At 42.8% G+C, this 18,390-nt stretch overlaps 1 protein-coding gene across 1 annotated transcript in view; it reads left to right on the plus strand.

Annotated features, from left to right (window-relative positions):
• The first annotated feature begins 12,773 nt into the window (after nt 1–12,773).
• The window catches only part of ZNF157 (zinc finger protein 157), a 35,468-nt gene continuing 29,851 nt past the window's right edge, over nt 12,774–18,390 (plus strand). The window contains exon 1 of the mRNA XM_026513493.4: nt 12,774–12,980. Coding sequence (XP_026369278.2) covers nt 12,909–12,980 — 72 coding nt within the window. The 5' untranslated portion in view covers nt 12,774–12,908. The remainder of the gene's footprint in view (nt 12,981–18,390) is intronic.

Consider the following 18,390-nt stretch of genomic DNA (forward strand, 5'->3'; position numbering starts at 1 on the left):
TCCCATTTTAAAAATTGAAATATACTTGACATTTAACATTATGTAAGTTTAAGGCGTATCCTGTGTTGATTTGATACATTTATATACTGCAGTCTGATTACCACCATAGCATCAGCTCACACCTCCATCCTGTCACACAGTTACCATTTCTTTTTTGTGGTGTGGGAACAAAGGCAAACAAACAAAAAAAAATAAATGTCCTTACTACTTACAGCCCACTGACAAGTCCATGCGACAGGCAGAGGGACCTTCCTCTAGGAACTCAGCTGCCTCCACGTTAATGCTTTGCTAAGGGCAAAAGCAACCTTAGCTTAACATTATCCCGGCCCCCAGGATCCTGTAAGTTTCCTTTAACATAAAAATTCCTTTGGAAACTGCCTTTATCTCTACCCCCTAAGATAGATCTTAGCAATCATCCTCCAAGCATATGGCCCGCTGATACACATCTGAAGGGTCTCACGACTAAGGTTTTACTAGACGGTAGCAAATGACCTTTTCCTAACAACAGCAGCCCTTCAAGGTCCTGGTAACCCTGCTTCCAAATTCCTAGAGACTTATGTTCTCCCTAATGCCCTCCCAACTTGAAAGTATATAATTAGCCATACCTCACAACCGCAGTGCAACTCTGTCTGCCCACGGGTCCTGTCCCTGGGCTTTAATAAAACCACCTTTTTGCACTGAAGACATCTCAAGAATTCTTTCCTGACCATTCATTCCTGAACCCCCAAATTTTCACATCAGATACGATATATACCATTAGCTCTATTCATCATGCTGTGCATTTGATCTCCAGAACTTATGTACTAGTTGCAAGTTTGTACCCTTAAACGACAGGTCCCCAGTTTCCTCACCCAGTCTGCTGTCGTTTAAATTGGTGCCCCCTTAGAGGTACCGCTTTGTTTCTCTGGTTGCTTTCAAGGTATTTTCATTGTCTTTAGTTTTCAAAAGCTTAATTATGATATCTCTTGATGTGAATTTTGGGGGGGTTTATCCTGTTGAGATTGCCGTAGCTTCTTGGTTCTGTAGTTGTCTGTCTTAACAGATTTGGAACATCTCAGTATTGATTCAAGTACTCTTTTGGCCTTGCCGTCTTTGTCATCCTTCTGGAACGTCTATGATAATGAATGCTAGGTCTTTCGTGACTGTCTCTCATGTCAATGCTTTTTTAAAAGATTTTATTTATTTATTGGACAGAGAGAGACAGCGAGAGAGGAAACACAAGCAGGGGACGTGGGAGGGGGAGAAGCAGGCTTCCCGCTGAGCAGGGAGCCCGATGTGGGGCTCGATCCCAGGACCCTGGGATCACGCCCTGAGCCGAAGGCAGACACTAAACGACTGAATCACCCAGACGCCCCATCAATTCAATATTTTCAATCAGTTTTCTCTCTGTTGTTCAGATTGGTTTAATTCTATTGGTCAGTTTTCAAATTTATTGATTCTATCTTCTGCCATCTCCACTCTACTATTGAGCCTATGGGGGGAAGAAAAAAAGACAACAGGCCCCAAAATGGAGTCATTGGTGCTAAACTCACAGCACTAGATACTTAATACCTAACCTAATTGCAATTTCAGTCTCTCCCAGGAACGTCATATAAACCAGTCAGTCTGGAATTTCCTGGTCAGCACTAATGAGGTAATTACTTGTAGACCTCCATTACCCCTCGAAGGAAGGTGACCTTGCCTGAAACAATCCACTCCTTGCTAGTAACTTCCTTGTCCTGCCTCCTTCTACCTATAAAAAATCTCCTGTTTTGTACAGCTTCTTGGAGCTGCTTTGTATTTGGTAGATGGGATATTGCTAGATTCGTTAATGATTGAATAAAGCCAATTAGAGCTTTAAATGTATTCGGTTGAGTTTTGTTTTTTAAAAAGCCACAGCATTAGCTAATCAGTGAGGTTTTTATTTCCTTTATTGTGTTTTTCAGTTCTATCATTTCCATTGGGTTTAAAACAATAACTTCTATTTCCTTGCTGAGATTTTTCTTGTTTTTCATTTGTTCCACGAGAATTTGCAGAATTTATAACTGTTGAAACATTTTGATGATGGCCGCTTTAAAATCCTTGTCAGATAATTTAAACATCTGAATGATCTCTGTGTTGGCATCAGGTTTTGTTTTCTCATTCAAGTGGTGATTTTCTTGATTCTTGGAATGATGGATAATTTTCTATTGTATCCCAGGCATTTGTCTATGATGTTAGGGGACTCTGGGTCCTATTAAAATCTTTTCTTTCAGTGGCCCATTGCCCTGTTCAGGTTTAACATGCAGGCTTTGCCCTAGTTTTTGTGCTGTAGTTCCAATGGAAGGTTTTTTTTTTTTTTTTAAAGATTTTGTGTATTTATTTGTCAGAGAGAGAGAGCACAAGCAGGGGGAGCGGCAGGCAGACGGAAAAGCAGGCTCTCCCCTGAGCAGAGAGGCAGATGCAGGCTCCATCCCAGGACCCCTGGATCATGACCTGATCCGAAGGCAGATGCTTAACCTACTGAGCCCCCCAGGCGTCCCCCAGTGGAAGTTTAATTCTCAGAAACTTTGTGATGTTATTTTCATCTGCTTGGGTTTTATTTTCTATTTTTTTTTAATTTTATTATATTATGTTAGTCATCACACAGTACATCCCTAGTTTTTGATGTCGTGTTCCGTGATTCATTGTTTGCGTATAACACCCAGTGCTCCATGCAATACGTGCCCTCCTTAATACCCATCACCGGTCTATCCCAGTCCCCCACCCTCTCCCCTCTGAAGCCCTCAGTTTGTTTCCCGGAGTCCATAGTCTCTTCTGATGGCTGAGTAATATTCCATTGTATATATGGACCACATCTTCTTTATCCGTTCATCTGTTGAACGGTATCTCAACTCCTTCCACAGTTTGGCTATTGTGGACAATGCTGCTATGAACATTGCGATGCACGTGCCCCTTCTTTTCACTACATCTGTATTTTTGGGGTAAATACCTAGTAGTGCAAAAGATGGGGAAATATTCCATGCTCGTGGATTGGAAGAATGAGCATTGTTTAAATGTCTATCCTGCCTAGAGAAGTTTACACTTTCAATGCCATCCCTATTAAAATAGCATTTGGCATTTTTCAAAGAGCTGGAACAAAAAATCCTAAAATTTGTATGGAACCAGAAAAGACCCCCAAAGCACAAGGGAATGATGAAAAAGAAAAACAAAGCTGGGGGCATCACATTACCTGAATTCAAGCTATATTACAAAGCTGGGATCACCAAGACAGCATGGTACTGGCACAAAAACAGACACATAGACCAATGGAACAGAATAGAGACTCCAGAAACAGACCCTCAACTCTATGATCCACAAATCTGTGACAAAGCAGGAAAAAATATCCAATGGAAAAAAGACAGTCTCTTCAGTAAGTGTTGCTGGGAAAATTGGACAGCTACATACAGAAGAATGAAACTGGACCATTCCCTTACAGCATACACAAAGATAAACTCTAAATGGATGAAAGACCTCAATGTGAGACAGGAATCCATCAACATCCTAGAGGAGAACACAGGCAGTAACCTCTTCAACATCAGCCACAGTAACCTCTTTCAAGACACGTCTCCGGGGTGCCTCGGTGGCGCAGTGGGGCGCCTGGGTGGTGCAGTCGTGAAGCGTCTGCCTTTGGCTCAGGGTGTGATCCTGGCGTTCCAGGATTGAGCCCCACATCGGGCTCCTCCACTGGGAGCCTGCTTCTTCCTCTCCCGCTCCCCCTGCTTGTGTTCCCTCTCTCCCTGGCTGTCTCTAATAAATAAATAAATAAATCTTTAAAAAAAAAAATCAAGACACGTCTCCAAAGGCAAGTGAAACAAGAGTAAAAATGAACTTTTGGGACTTCATTAAGATAAAAAGCTTCTGCACAGCAAAAGAAACAGTCAACAAAACAAAGAGGCAGGCCACGGAATGGGAGAAGATATTTGCAAATGACATTACAGATAAAGGGCTGCTATCCAAGATCTATAAAGAACTTCTCAAACTCAGCACTCAAAAGACTAATAACCCAGTCAAAAAATGGGCAGAAGACATGAACAGTCACTTCTCCAAAAAAGACATACAAATGACTAACAGACACATGAAAAAATGCTCCATGTCACTAGCCATCAAGGAAATACAAATCAAAACCACAATGAGATATCATCTCACACCAATTAGAATGGAAAACATTAACACAACAGGAAACAACAAATGCTGGCGAGCATCTGCTTGGTCTATATGGTGTCTCTGCTGGATCTGCCTGAGGGGGTGGAAACGATTTCTATAAGCCAGACCTCGCAGTATCCCTCGGTGGTAGAAGGATGTGATGGGCTCCCCTGACCAGTGCCTCATGGCTGCCCGGGTGTCTCTGTGTAGGGAAAGGGAATCTTTCACGTTCAAGGTGGCATCCTGGGTCATGACGCTTGCTGTGCCTGAGCCCCTTTTGCTGCTTCCGCCTGCCCGCCCCAGGACCTCTGGTCATGTGAAAGGGTTTCCCAAGTCTGGCTGCCTGGTTGGGTTCTTCCTGCTGATTTCACCCACTTGCCTTGTGCCTCCTGTTGGGAGAAGGGAATCTCAGGTCTTGGGGGCTTTCAAGGAAGGGAAGTTTTCCAGGCCCAGTCTCTTGCTGTGGCTGTATCCCTCTTACAGCCTCCCCCCCACCCCCCCCCCACCTGCTGCAGTGCTGGTGGGGGACAGCTGTCTCTGACCCAATGGAGAAAGAGAGAACTTCTCATGGTCACTTATTGTTGTTGTTAAGAGTTTATTTATTTGACAGAGAGAAAGCACAAGCAGGAGGAGAGGCAGAGGGAGAAACAGACTCCTCACTGAGCAGGGAGCCCGATGTGGGGCTCGATCCCAGGACCCTGGGATCATGACCCGAGCAGAAGGCAGACGCTTAACTGACTGAGCCACCCAGGTGCCCGTCATGGTCACTTATTGTAAGCAGGCTCCCAATCCATCTCCTTGTGGTTATTGGGCTTGCCTCATGTTGTCAGAGGGACTTCCATTTGATCCAGGGGAGAAATGAACCTGCTTAAGCTGCCTCATGTTCCTAGGTTGGGTGTCAGGAAATGCTGGGCCTGAGCTGCCTTCTGTTGGGTTGGGGGGTGGGGAATATAAGATACCCTGCAGTCGGACTGTTCCTCCAGTCCTGGGTTGCTAAATGAATTCACCTTTTTACCCCCCTTCATAGTTTTCTCTTGATGCTCTCTTGTTTTATTTTTAGGGTCGATAGTTGCACTTAGCAGGAGGGAGCAGGGAGAAACAGGTCTATGCTATCTTGTTGGGACTAGAAAACTCTATTTTGTAACCATCCACACCTCTCAGGGCTGACCTCAAACCTGAGCTTCTGTTAACTCTTCCACCATCCGCGTGACTTTGGTCTGTCCTTGAACGTGGGCTTCTGTCAACAATTCAACACCGTTTGCCATCTTTTATACATCTTCAAACCTGGCCTCTGTGAACTCTTCTACCATCCATGCCTACCTGGTCCACAACTCAAAACCATGCCTCTTTAATTTGACTATGATCAGTGGCATGGTGTCTAGAACTATGCCATTTGATACGGCAGACACCAGCCACATGTGGTTATGGAATACTTGAAATGAAGCTAGTGAGAATGAGAATTTTATGTATTTTTTAAGATTTTATTTATTCATTTGAGACAGAGAGATACACAGAGAGAGAACATGAGCAGGGAAAGAGGCAGAGGGAGAGGGAGAAGCAGACTCCCTGCCGAGCCAGCAGCCAGACGTGGGACTCGATCCCAGGGCCCTGGGATCATGGCCTGAACCGAAGGCAGACGCTTAACCATCTGAGCCACCCAGGTGCCCCTGGGAATTGAATTTTAAATTTGATTTATTTTAATTAACTAAACATGTAAAATAGATACTCAATTCAGTTACTGGAAAACTTCTCAAGTTCGTTTGGATGAATTTGTGAATATTAATCTATGTTTTCAAAATTAAATGTTATGAAATCTGAATACAAATCAAGTATTTCTGGTGGAAACGTAGTATTCCAACCGAGACATCTTGTAAGTAGAAAATACACATCTGATTTCGCAGACTTATTTACAACAAAGAGAATGCCACATATCTCATTAGTAATTTAAAAAATTGATTACAAGTCAAAATGATAATGTTTTGGATATGTAATTTAAATAAAATCCGTTATGACATTTCATTTGTTTCTTTTTCTTCCCAATCTGTCACCTTTCTGCAGGCAACAGTGAGAGGCTTCATTCTTATCGATAGACTTTGGAACCGCAACGCTATTTCTGCATAGCAACAGGGATGTTCACATTTCATTGGCCGTGGAAACTAAAGCCTGCCTCCCACAGGGAGCCATTGGCCAGCTGCATCCTTGGTCCAAAGCAACCTCAGGTCTTACCCCCACCCACTTCCACTTCCATCCTGTATCTGTACCCCCTCAGAGGATGCCCTGCCCCCTCCCTGCATTGGACAATAGGGACTTCGACTGGTTTACAGACCTGCAGCCTTATTTGAGTGGGGAGGCCAGAGCCTGATTCTTACGCTCAGCCATTCGCTAAGGGCACCTTCTGTCTACAGCTTCTCAGGTGCCACTTTGGCTGGCTCATTTCACATGGCACTGGGGGTTACTACATAGTAACAGGCCACCATAGGCTGAAGAGGCTGAAGTCCAACTTCTCCTGCAGTCATTAGCTTCTCAGGTTAGACCCTGCCTCTCCTCCTCAGCACATAGCAACAGGGCCTTCTCCTTAGTAACAGGCTGCTCCTTCATCTCATTGGCCACCACAAACTATACCCCACCTCTCTTACACAGCCATTGGCCAGCTGTACCGTTTATCTACAACCCACGCACTTGGTCTAGACAAGAGAGCTCAAATTGCTGGCTTCTGTTAACTCTTCCACCACCACTGCTCATCGAGCTGGTCCTTGAACTTGGTCATTTGTTATCTAATCCACCATCAATGACTCTTGTCAAAAATCTAAACTCCAGGCCCCTTTTAACATTTTTACCACCTCTGGACCAATTTCTAACCCCATCTATTATTCTAGTCTGACTCAGAGCTCTGATAACTCTTCTACCCTCAGTGCTTTTCTGGCATGGCTTAGTGTTCAGCCTTCAATTAATTACTCCTCCATCAATGCCCCTTTGATCTGGAGCTTCATTCCAGGTCTGTTAAATTTTCCACCATCAGTGCATATGAGGACTGATCTCAAACGTGACCTCTGTGAACCCTTCCAACATTAATGACCTTGATAAAGCCTACCTGATAAAGACCACCAGGGTCACATCCCTAGTCTGACATTCATGGGCTTATTAACGTGCTGCAGCAAGGGAGACCACACACCGTAAGGACTGTGGGGGAGCTCACCCAGGGTGGCCAACTCGTTCAAGTTTGTCTGTGACGTTACTGGTTTCAGTAATGATTAGCCCTTGTCCCAGTAAATCCCTCAGTTTGGGCAAAGAAGGATGGTTGATCACCTTAGTTTTGGCAAACAAAGGAGGCAATGGGATTACCATAGGGTTTTGGGGAAGAGTTGAGTCTAGTTAAAATTTAAATGAGGGGTGCCTGGGTTAAGCATCTACCTTCCGCTCAGGTCATGATCCTGGGGTCCTGGGATAGACCCCATAGGGCTCCCTGCTCACTGGGGAGCCTGCTTCTCCCTCTGCCTGCTGCTCCCCCTGCTTGTGCTCTCTCTCTCTCTCTCTGACAAATAAATAAATAAAACCTTAAAAAAATAAAATTTAAATGAAGCAGGGTTTTGATTAGCCCAAAGCAAAGCAAGTTGGTATATAAAAGAGTCAGTGTTAAGTCTGGACTGTGAAGTGGATTCAGGGGCCTTTTTATTTAGAAACACTAAAGTAAAAATAGATGTGACATGTTCACAGATGCCCCTTATTTGAGCCTCTGAACTTGGGCTGGAAATTGAGGCCTGCTCTGTATGTCAAAGCGACTTCGATCCTCCAGGCAGAGTAGGGTGTTTTATTCTTATTGATGTAATTTCAAATAGCAAAGTTTCTGATAGTCTATGATTTTAGAGAAGAAGTTTCTTAGCAGGGCTGGGACTAGGGTGAGGCGCTCACCGCAAAGTGTAAAGTTTAAGCGGGCACCAAAATAACTCAGTAATCAAGGTAAATAACATTTAGTGCGATGTTTTCTTTTTAAAAATATTTTATTTTATTTTTTTGAAGAACTTATTTATTTATTTATTTATTTATTTATTTATTTATTATTTATTTGACACAGAGAGAGAGAGAGCACAAGCAGGGGGAGTGGCAGGCGGGGGTGGGGTGGGGAGAAGCAGGCTCCCTGCTGAGCAGAGAGCTGGACGTGGGACTTGATCCCAGGACCCTGGGATCGTGACCTGAGCTGAAGGCAGACGCTTAATCGACTGAGCCATGCAGGCGCCCCAGTGCAACGTTTTCAAAAGTCAAAATTAATGCAAAAATCCATGATGAACAAAATACCAAAACTTTAAATGCTTGTATTGTTATCTACTGCTGCACAGCCAATTACTCTTTTTTTTTTTTTAAAGATTTTATTTATTTATTTGACAGAGATAGAGACAGCCAGCGAGAGAGGGAACACAAGCAGGGGGAGTGGGAGAGGAAGAAGCAGGCTCATAGCAGAGGAGCCTGATGTGGGGCTCGATCCCATAACGCTGGGATCACGCCCTGAGCCGAAGGCAGACGCTCAACCGCTGTGCCACCCAGGCGCCCCAACAGCCAATTACTCTTAAACATAAAGTTAAAACAACAAACATTTATTATCTTACAGCGTCTGTGGGGTTAAGAACTTGAGAGTGGCTTGGCTTAAAGAGTCTGTCTCAGGGTCTCTAACTGAGTTGTTGCCTGGGGCTGTAGTCAGCTGAGGCTGGAGGTTGGCTCATTGATAGGGCTACAGGCTAGCTGCCTCAGTTTCTCCCTGGCTATTGGCGATGTGCTTGGCACATGGGCCTTTCCGAAGGCTATCTGCCTGAGTGTCATTATGACATAGCAGCTGGCTTCTCCCAGAGTGAGTGGTATGAGGGATGAAGGGAGACACAGAGAGAGAGAGAGAGACAGAGACAGAGACAGAGAGAGAGAGAGAGAGGTGGAGAGAGAGAACAAGATGGAAGCCTCAGTCTTTTATAATCTGTTCTCTGAAGTGACAAACCATCACTTCTGACCTTGAACCCTGGGCCTCCATTAGCTATTCCATGTCTATATCTTAGGCAAATATGAACTTTTCAACATCATCAATCTCCCTGATTTGACCTAAAAACATATGCTAATGATTTTGCCAGAAATCACCATCTTGTTTTACTGACGATAAGCCCAGCCTTGTGAGCAATCTTCTACCATGAATGAACTTATACTTTTGATGGTCCTCAGGTCCAGTTCTTGAACTTGGGCCTCTGTTATTCTTCAGACATCATTTCCCCTCTGGTTTGAACTGGAACCCAGTCATGTGCAACATACGTCTGTTTTGGAGGTCTAATCCAAAGGACATTGATGGTGGAAAAGTTAACCATGGTCTAATAGTTGAGATCTAGACCAAAGAGGCATTGATAGTGGAAATTAAGAAATGCCTAGTCTCTCAGTCTATAAAAAAGGGGCACATGTGGTAAAAGAGTTAGCAGCATCTTGGATTCATGGTCAAAATACAGAGACACTGATGATGAAATCATTAATAGAGGATATGAATTCAGATCAGAAGAGTGCAAAAGGTGTTGGTAGAGTTAAGAAAGACCTAGGTTTGAGATCAGCCCAGGAGGCACTGATGGTAGAAGTTAGCACAGTCCAGAACTTGAGATGTTGCCCAAAAGTCATGACAAGGATGTTTGGGAAATTTCAGTAGAAGTGTGTGTTACAATAATGTTCTCACATTTGCCCCTCTTTCTTCCACTCCATTCACAAATACTGAGAGGGTGACGCTCTAACTCTCCAGATTGTTGTGCTGAGACCCAGAGAGAGGGTCTGAATATTCTTAGGGGACCCAGCAATCCATGCCCAAGCTTAGCTAGGGTCTACCTGTTGTGTTTGAAATGCCTTCAGCAGGGAAAAGAGCCCTCTACCTCTTGTCAGAGAAGGCCTGCAGGAGGGGTATATGTAGGAGTAGGTTTTGAAGAATGTTTAGGTTAGGAGTTCAGAGGTGAAGAACACCTAGAATTCTCTCTTTTCTCCCCAGAGTACGTAGTAGCTCCTAAATTCCCAGGTAAGAGAGGTTAAGTGGCTGCAAACTGGTTGACAGGAGGAGTTAGGGTTGTGCCTCAGAGATGTATTTTCAGCGAAAGTATGTTTACAATGTTTTCTAAATATTTTTCTATTGGCAATTTGCTTAAAAATATTAGTTGTCCATATCAAAGGTTATTACTACTACTACTACTACTACTACTACTACTACTACTACTACTTATTATTTCTAGCCACTAGCATTTTAGTGGGGTAATGGAGGTAATGGAGGTTGAGGGGGTTTCAATTCCCCTCTATACCTATTCCTTCACATCAAAACAATGTATCACTACGACCCCTCCCCGCTCTTCTCCAGTGGTATCACCCAGGAGGGGATCAACAATAACCTGACTTTCCCCACCTCTTCCCAGTGGTATCTCCAAGGAGAGGACTATACCACACCGACTCCTTCCCTCTCTTGCCCAATGGTATCTGCCAGGAGGGGGACTGTACCATTCTAATTTCACCTTTCCTCCGAGTGACATCTTCCCGAAACTAATTCTGGTTTTTCCCCCGCTCCCCACTGGCATCTCCCTTAAAGATCAGGACACATCTCCCCTGCCCCCGGCACCTCTGCTTCTGTAAACTTTGCACAAACTTACAGAACCCAGTTCCAAAGACCAACTCCTTCCGGAATGCTTGCCCTCAGGTTTCTACCCCTGAACAACGCCCCCCGCCCCCGCCTTCGGTGGAACAGCCCACTGTACGGAATGGGCGCTAAGATGGCGGCCTCCATGCAGGAAAGCCTCGGCACAGCCATGTTCCTCGCCCAGCAACGCCACTCATGGACAAGTCTCCGCAGATCCGTAACTGCACCTTGCTCAGAGTGAGTAGACCACAGCATCACAGCCCTTACGATGTGTGCGAGACCAACACCCCAGAAGGGGCACTGTCAGGGGTGAGGACAGGAAACGGAAGTGGCCCGCAGAGGACGTTTAAGTCTTGTTGGCGCGCGGCGCTAAAGCGAGTGCACGAGGTTTTATGGCGTGACAGTCATCAGTGATTTTGAGGTGATGGCTTTGTTGGCTTTTGGGAATGACGAATTGTCAGTTTGTAAGGTCCATTGGTGGGGAGTTGAAGAATCTGGTGAATGGGAATCTGTGCAGGTCAGGGATGGCGGCTCCTGGAGGAGTCAGTTTTTAGATTCCTTGCTGCGTCTTGTTGTCAAGTCTTCATAGAGTGTGTTTAGATTTTTTCCTTATCAGTCTCCCCAGAGGTGTGCTAATCTTACTAGTCTTTCCAAAGAACCAACTTTTGGCCTTGTTGATCCTCTCTGATGTGCCTTTGTTTTCTATTTCCCAAATTTCTGCTTTTACCTGTACCATTTTCTCTTTAACTTTTGGAACGATGTTAATTCATTAATGTTCAGCCTTTCTTCTTTGTTAAAAACCATTTAGAACATGAATATCTCTAAGAATCTCTTTAGCTGCATTCCACAAAATTTTACGTACATCATCTTATTATTATTGAGCTTTATGTTTCTTTTTTATTATTTATGTTACTTTAATAAAATGCTTTTTGGGAGGATTGACATTTTTATTACATCTTATCCAAGGATATGGTGTATCTGTGTGACTATTTTATATTTGTCAATTTTTTTAATTGTAGAAGTTCAACTCCTTCTTGCTGTCATTAGTGATGGGTTTTTTCCCGTTTTCATATATCATTGCTATCATAGAGGAAAAACTATCTGCTCTTATAATTTTATCTGGTATCCAGCCCCTTTTCAAATTGCCCTATGAATGCTAGTAGTGGCTGTTTTTTCTATGTATAAAATCATATGCTTGGCAAAGAAAGCCACACTTCCATTTCCTTGCAGTATACATTCTGATTGTTTCATCTTCCATAGTGTGGGCTAGATCCAGCGAAACAATTTTGAGTTGTATTAGACATCCCTATCTTGTTGAGAATTTTAATGGCAATAGCTTCATCATTTTACGTTTTAGCATAATAGTTCAGGGCTATGTTTTGTAAATGATTTTTGTGATATTTAAGTGATTTACATCTTCCCTAATTTTCGCTGGAGTTGTATTGGTAATGTTTCCTGAATTGTGTCAGATGTTTTTCTGGTGTAAGTTAATAGCAGCATGCCCCCTGCCATTTGTTGATTAATAAATATTATTACTGCTGAACCATCTTCTGGAAGGAAGAAGCTAAGAGCTTCTTGTAGGAGAATTTAAGAGGGATTTTTCACCCTAAAATGGCAAAATAATTAAAGAGGGCAGAAGAGATACCTTTCAATCAGATTACCAGGTTTCCAGGGTTCCTGCCTCCACAGTCACCCAGCAGGTCCCCATGGACAAGTCCTTCGTCTGTCCACCCCATAGGGCTTTAGCACCATTTGCTGCCCCAATTCTGCCCTCCCTGCAAACCCAGATCCACCTTGAACCTAGAATTGAACACTAGGCTGGCTAGGTAAGGTGTGAAGCTACCTGTGGAGGCATTCCAGAAGAAAGGACTCTGAGGTCATTAATTTGACTTCAGATATCATGATTGTTTCCATAATCCACCCTAACACTCAGAGTGGGGGTTGCTGAACTTTGTGGTGTAAACGTGGAATGACACTGATGACATGGATACTGTCCTTTTAGGATTTCTTGGTGTGTCTGTGGAGCTGTTGAGGTTTCTCCTTACTGGAGGCTGCGGAATCTTCCATTCATTCTGACCGCAGCCCACATACCAGACTCCCCTCCAGCTTTGGAAGTGGGCTGAGACCCAGGGTGAACATGCCTGCTAATGGGAAATCACCCCAGAGGTTCCCTGCCCTGGTTCCAGGACAGCCTGGCAGATCGTTTGAGGTAAGGAGGAGGAGCCTACTTTAAAATTTTTTTCCTTTATTTTTTTAAGATAAATTTTAATTTTGAGGTAATTGTAGATTCAAATGCAATGTACCATTTACCCAGTTTCCTCCAATGGGAACATCGTGCAAAACCTTGGTACAGTATCACAACCGGGATATTGACATAGGGAACATTTCCATCATGACAGGGACCCCTCGTCTTGCCTTTTCATAGACACAACCCCTTCCCTCCTCTCCCACTCCCTCCTGAACTCCTGGCCATCACTAATCCATAATTTTGTCATTTCAAGGATGACATATAAATGGAATAATACAGTATGTAACCTTTCAGGACTGGCTTTTTTTATACAGCACAATTCTCTGGAGATTCATGCACATTGTTGAGTGTATGAATAGCTGATTCCTTTTTATCGCGGAACAATATTCCGTGGTATCAATGTACCACAGGTTGCTTAACCAACCTCTTGTGGAAGGACATCTTGGCTGTTTCCAGTTTTTGGCTGTTATCAATAAAGATGCTCTGATTGTGTAAGGATTTTGTATGAGATGAACGCGCGTGAATGCAATTGTTGGGTTGTCTGCTAAGTGCATTTCAAACAATTAATTGACTTAATTTTTTTAGTACAGCTTTAGATTTCTAGAATAATTGAGAAAATGGTACATATAGCTTCATATACTGCTCTGCACCCTCCCATAGTTTCCCTGTGATTAATATCTTGCATTAGTGTAATACATTTGTTACAATTAACCAATATGGGGGCGCCTGGGTGGCACAGTGGTTAAGCGTCTGCCTTCGGCTCAGGGCGTGATCCCGGCGTTATGGGATCGAGCCCCACATCAGGCTCCTCCGCTATGAGCCTGCTTCTTCCTCTCCCACTCCCCCTGCTTGTGTTCCCTCTCTCGCTGGCTGTCTCTATCTCTGTCGAATAAATAAAATCTTTAAAAAAAAAATTAACCAATATGGATACCCTATTATTAATTATAGTCTGCAGTTTATAGTAAGGTTCATTCTTTGTGTTGTACATTCTTTAGGGTTTGACAAATGCATAATGACACATATCCAGCATTACAGTTTCATACAGAACAGTTTCATCTGTGCTTTAGCTATTCATCCTGTCTCTCCCTCTGCTTGAACCTCTGGCAACCACTGTTTTTTTTTTTTTAAAGATTTTATTTATTTATGTGACAGAGAGACAGCCAGTGAGAGAGGGAACACAGCAGGGGAGTGGGAGAGGAAGAAGCAGGCTCCCAGCGGAGGAGCCCGATGTGGGGCTCGATCCCATAACGCCGGGATCACGCCCTGAGCCGAAGGCAGACGCTTAATGACTGCACTACCCAGGCGCCCCGTGTTTTTTTTTTTTAATTGTCTCTATACTTTTACCGCTTTTAAGATGTCATATAGTTGAAATCATATAGTCTGTAGCCTTTTCAGATTAGCTTCTTTCACTTAACAGTTTGCATTTTAGCTTCCGCCGTATCTTTTCATGGGTTTATAGCTTTTATTTTTTATCACTGACTAATACTCCATTGTATGGATGTACCACAATTTGCTTTTCCATTCACCGATTGAAGGACATCCTAGTTGTTCCCAGTTTTTGGCAATTAATGAATAAAGCTGCTATAAACATTTCTATACAGGTTTTTGTGTGCACATAAGTTTTCAATTCATGTGGGTAAATAAGTAGGAGTGCAGTTGTGGGTCATATGGTAAGACTGGCGTTGCAAGAAACTGCCAAACTGTCTTTCAAAGTTCTCCACCATTTTCCATTCAAATCAGCAATGAATGAGAACATTCCTGTTGCTCCATATCCTCGTCAGCATTTGGTATTGTCGGGTTTTTGGATTTTAACCATTCTAATAGGTGTATAATGGTATCTCGTTGTTTCGATTTACAATTCCCTAATGAAAAATGATGTCGAACATAGTTGTACATGCTCATTTGTCATCTATATATGTGTCTATTCAGATCTTTTGTCCTTTTTCTTTTTTTTTAAGATTTATTTATTTATTTGAGGGGGCATCTGGGTGGCTCAGGTGGTTGGGTGTCTGCCTTTGGCTCAGGTCATGATCTCAGGGTTCTGGGATTGAGCCCCGTGTCGGGCTCCCTGCTCAGTGGGGAATCTGCTTCTCCCTCTCCCTCTCCCCCTCCCCCCTGCTTGTGCACTCTCTCAAATAAATACATAAATAAAATCTTAAAAAAATAAGATTTATTTATTTGAGAGAGAGAGCACGTACACATGTGCACACACGCACAAACGTGCAAGTGGTGGGGGGCAGAGGAACAAGCAGACTGACACTGAGAATGGAGCCTGACTCAGGGCTTGATCTCACAACCCTGAGATCATGACCTGAGCTGAAATCAAGAATCAGAAGCTTAACCGACTGAGCCACCCAGGCACCCTGGGTCTATTTCCTTTCTGTTTTTTCCACTGATATATTTGTCTATTCTTTCACCAATACCATGCTCTTTTTTTTTTTTAAAGATTATATTTATTTATTTGTCAGAGAGAGCAGAAGCAGGGGAGCTGCAGGCAAAGGGAGAAGCAGGCTCCCTGCCGAGCAAGGAGCTCAATGCGGGGCTCGATCCTAGGACCCTGGGATCATGACCTGAGCCGAAGGCAGACGCTTAACCGACTGAGCCACCCAGGCATCCCTACCATGCTCTTTTTTTATTGAGGTCTCACTGGCTTACAACATTATATTAATTTCAGGTGTACAACATAGTCATTCGATACTTGCATGTATTATAAAATGATCACCACAGTAAGGCTAGTTGCCATCCATCACCACATGTAGCTGTAGAATTTTTTCTTGTGATGAGAACTTTTAAGGTTTACTCTCATAGCAACTTTTAAATATGCGATACAGTGTAATTAACTATAGTTGCCGTGCTGTACATTCTATCCCCATGACTTATTTTGTAACTGGAAGTTTCTATCTTTTGACTCCCTTCACCCATTTTGCCTAACTCCCACATCTGGCAACCGACAATCTGTTCTCTGTACTGCGAGCTTTGTTATTGTCGTCGTTTTTAGATCCCACATATAAGGGAGATCATATAGTATTTGTCTTTCTCTGATTTATTTTCCTTAGCATAATGCCTTCAGGGTCCGTCCATATTCTTGCAAATGGCAAGATTCCCCCATTCTTTTATGGCTGAATAATATTCTATTGTACACACACACACACACACACACCATATTTTCTTTATCCATTCATCTATTGATGGACACTTAGGTTGTTTCCATATCTTGGCTATTGTAAATAATGTGGCAATGAACATGGGGTGCAGATATTTCTTTGTTAGTGGTTTTTTTTCCCTTTGCATAAATACTCAGAAGTGGAATAGCTGGATGGTATGATTGTTCTATATTTAATTTTTTGAGGAACCTCCATACTGTTTTCCATAGTGGCTGTACCAGCTGTTATTCCCATCAACAGTGCACAAGGGGTCCCTTTTCTCTACATCCTCACCAACTTGTCTTTTTTTTTTTTAATGATTTTTTATTATATTATGTTAGTCACCATACAGTACATCCCCGGTTTCCGATAACCAACTTGTCTTTTGATTTGCATTTCGCTGATGTTTAGGTTAGTGATTTTTTTAAAAGTAGGCTCCACGCTCAGCGTGGGGCTTGAACTCACAACCCTGAAATCAAGAGTTGCATGCTCTACCGACTGAGCCAGCCAGGTGCCCCTGAATTAGTGATGTTGAGCATCTTTTCATGTACTTGTTGGCCATTTGCATGTCTTCTTTGGAAAACTGTATGCAGATCCTCTGCCCATTTTTTTTAAAAGATTTTATTTATTTGAGAGACAGAGAGCATGCGAGAGAGAACATGAATGGTGGGGAGGGGCAGCAGGGAGAGGGAGAAGCAGGCTCCCTACTGAGGGGGGAGCCCAACACAGGGCGCGATCCCAGGACTCTGGGATCCTGACCTGAGCCAAAGGCAGATGCTTAACCGACTGAGCCCCCCAGACGCCTCTCCTCTGCCTATTTTTAAATGATTGTTTTTTGCTATTGAGTTATATGGATTTTTTATATATTTTGGATATTAGACTCTTATCAGATATATGATTTAGAAATTTTTTTGCCCTTCGATAGGTTGTCTTTTCATTTAGTTGATGATTTCCATTGCTGTGCGGAAGCTTTTTAGTTTGATATAGTTCTGCATCTTTAATTTTGCTTTTGTTGCCTTTGCTTTTGGTGTCAAACCCAGAAAATCATCACCAACACTGACTGATGTTAGGGAGTTTACTGCCTTTATTTTGTTGGAGTTAGTTTTATGGTTTCAAGTCTTAGGTTCAAGTCTTTAATCCATTTTGAGTTAATTTTCATATATGGTGTGAGATAGTGGTCCCCAGTTTCATTTTTCTGCATGTGGCTGCCCAGTTTTTCCAACACCATGTATTGAAGAGACTGTCCTTTCTATACTGAATATTCTTGGGTCCTTTGTCATAAATTAATTGGCCAGGGCGCCTGGGTGGCTCAGTCGTTAAGCGTCTGCCTTCGGCTCTGGGCGTGATCCTAGAGTCCTGGGATCGAGCCCCACATCAGGCTCCTCCGCTGGGAGCCTGCTTCTTCCTCTCCCACTCCCCCTGCCTGTGTTCCCTCTCTCGCTGGCTGTCTCTCTCTCTGTCAAATAAATAAATAAAATCTTAAAAAAATAAATTAATTAATTGGCCGCATATGCATGGATTTATTTCTGAGCTCTCTGTTTTGTTCCATTGATCTATGTGTCTGTTTTTATGCCAATACCATACTGTTTTGATTACTACAGTTTAGTATGGTAGTTTAAAATCAGAAAGCATGATCCCTCCAGCATTGTTCTTTTTTCTCAAGATTGCTAGTCATTAATTTACAAGTTTTGTACATGTTTTGTTAGATTTATACTTAAGTATTTCATATTTCTGAGTGATTATGAATGATTTTATATTTTTTATTTTGGAGTCCACATTTTCATTGCTAACATAGAAATACAGTGGGGTTTTGTATTGTATCTTGTTTCCCGTGACTTTGCTGAATTCAATTATTAGTTCTAGCAGGTTCTTTTTTTTTTTTTGGAGATTTTTTGTGATTTTCTCCATAGACAATCATGTCATCTATAAATGAGGACATTTTTATTTTTTCTCCTTTATTCTGTATACCTTTCATTTCCATTTCTTGCCTTATTGCACGTTATTAGAGCTCTGGCACTGTGTTGAATAAGGATTGTAAGAATGGACGTTCTTGTCTTGCTTTTAATATTGTCTTTCACCATTAAGTATAATGTTAGCTGTAGTTTTGGTTTAGATGCTCTTTATCAAATTGAAGAAGTTCCAGTCTATTCCTTTTTTTTTTTAAGATTTTTATTTATATATTTGACACAGAGGGAGAGAGAGAGAGAGAGAGCACAAGGAGGGGGAGC

This window comes from Ursus arctos, chromosome X, assembly GCF_023065955.2.
Source record: "Ursus arctos isolate Adak ecotype North America chromosome X, UrsArc2.0, whole genome shotgun sequence".
NCBI lineage: Eukaryota > Metazoa > Chordata > Mammalia > Carnivora > Ursidae > Ursus > Ursus arctos.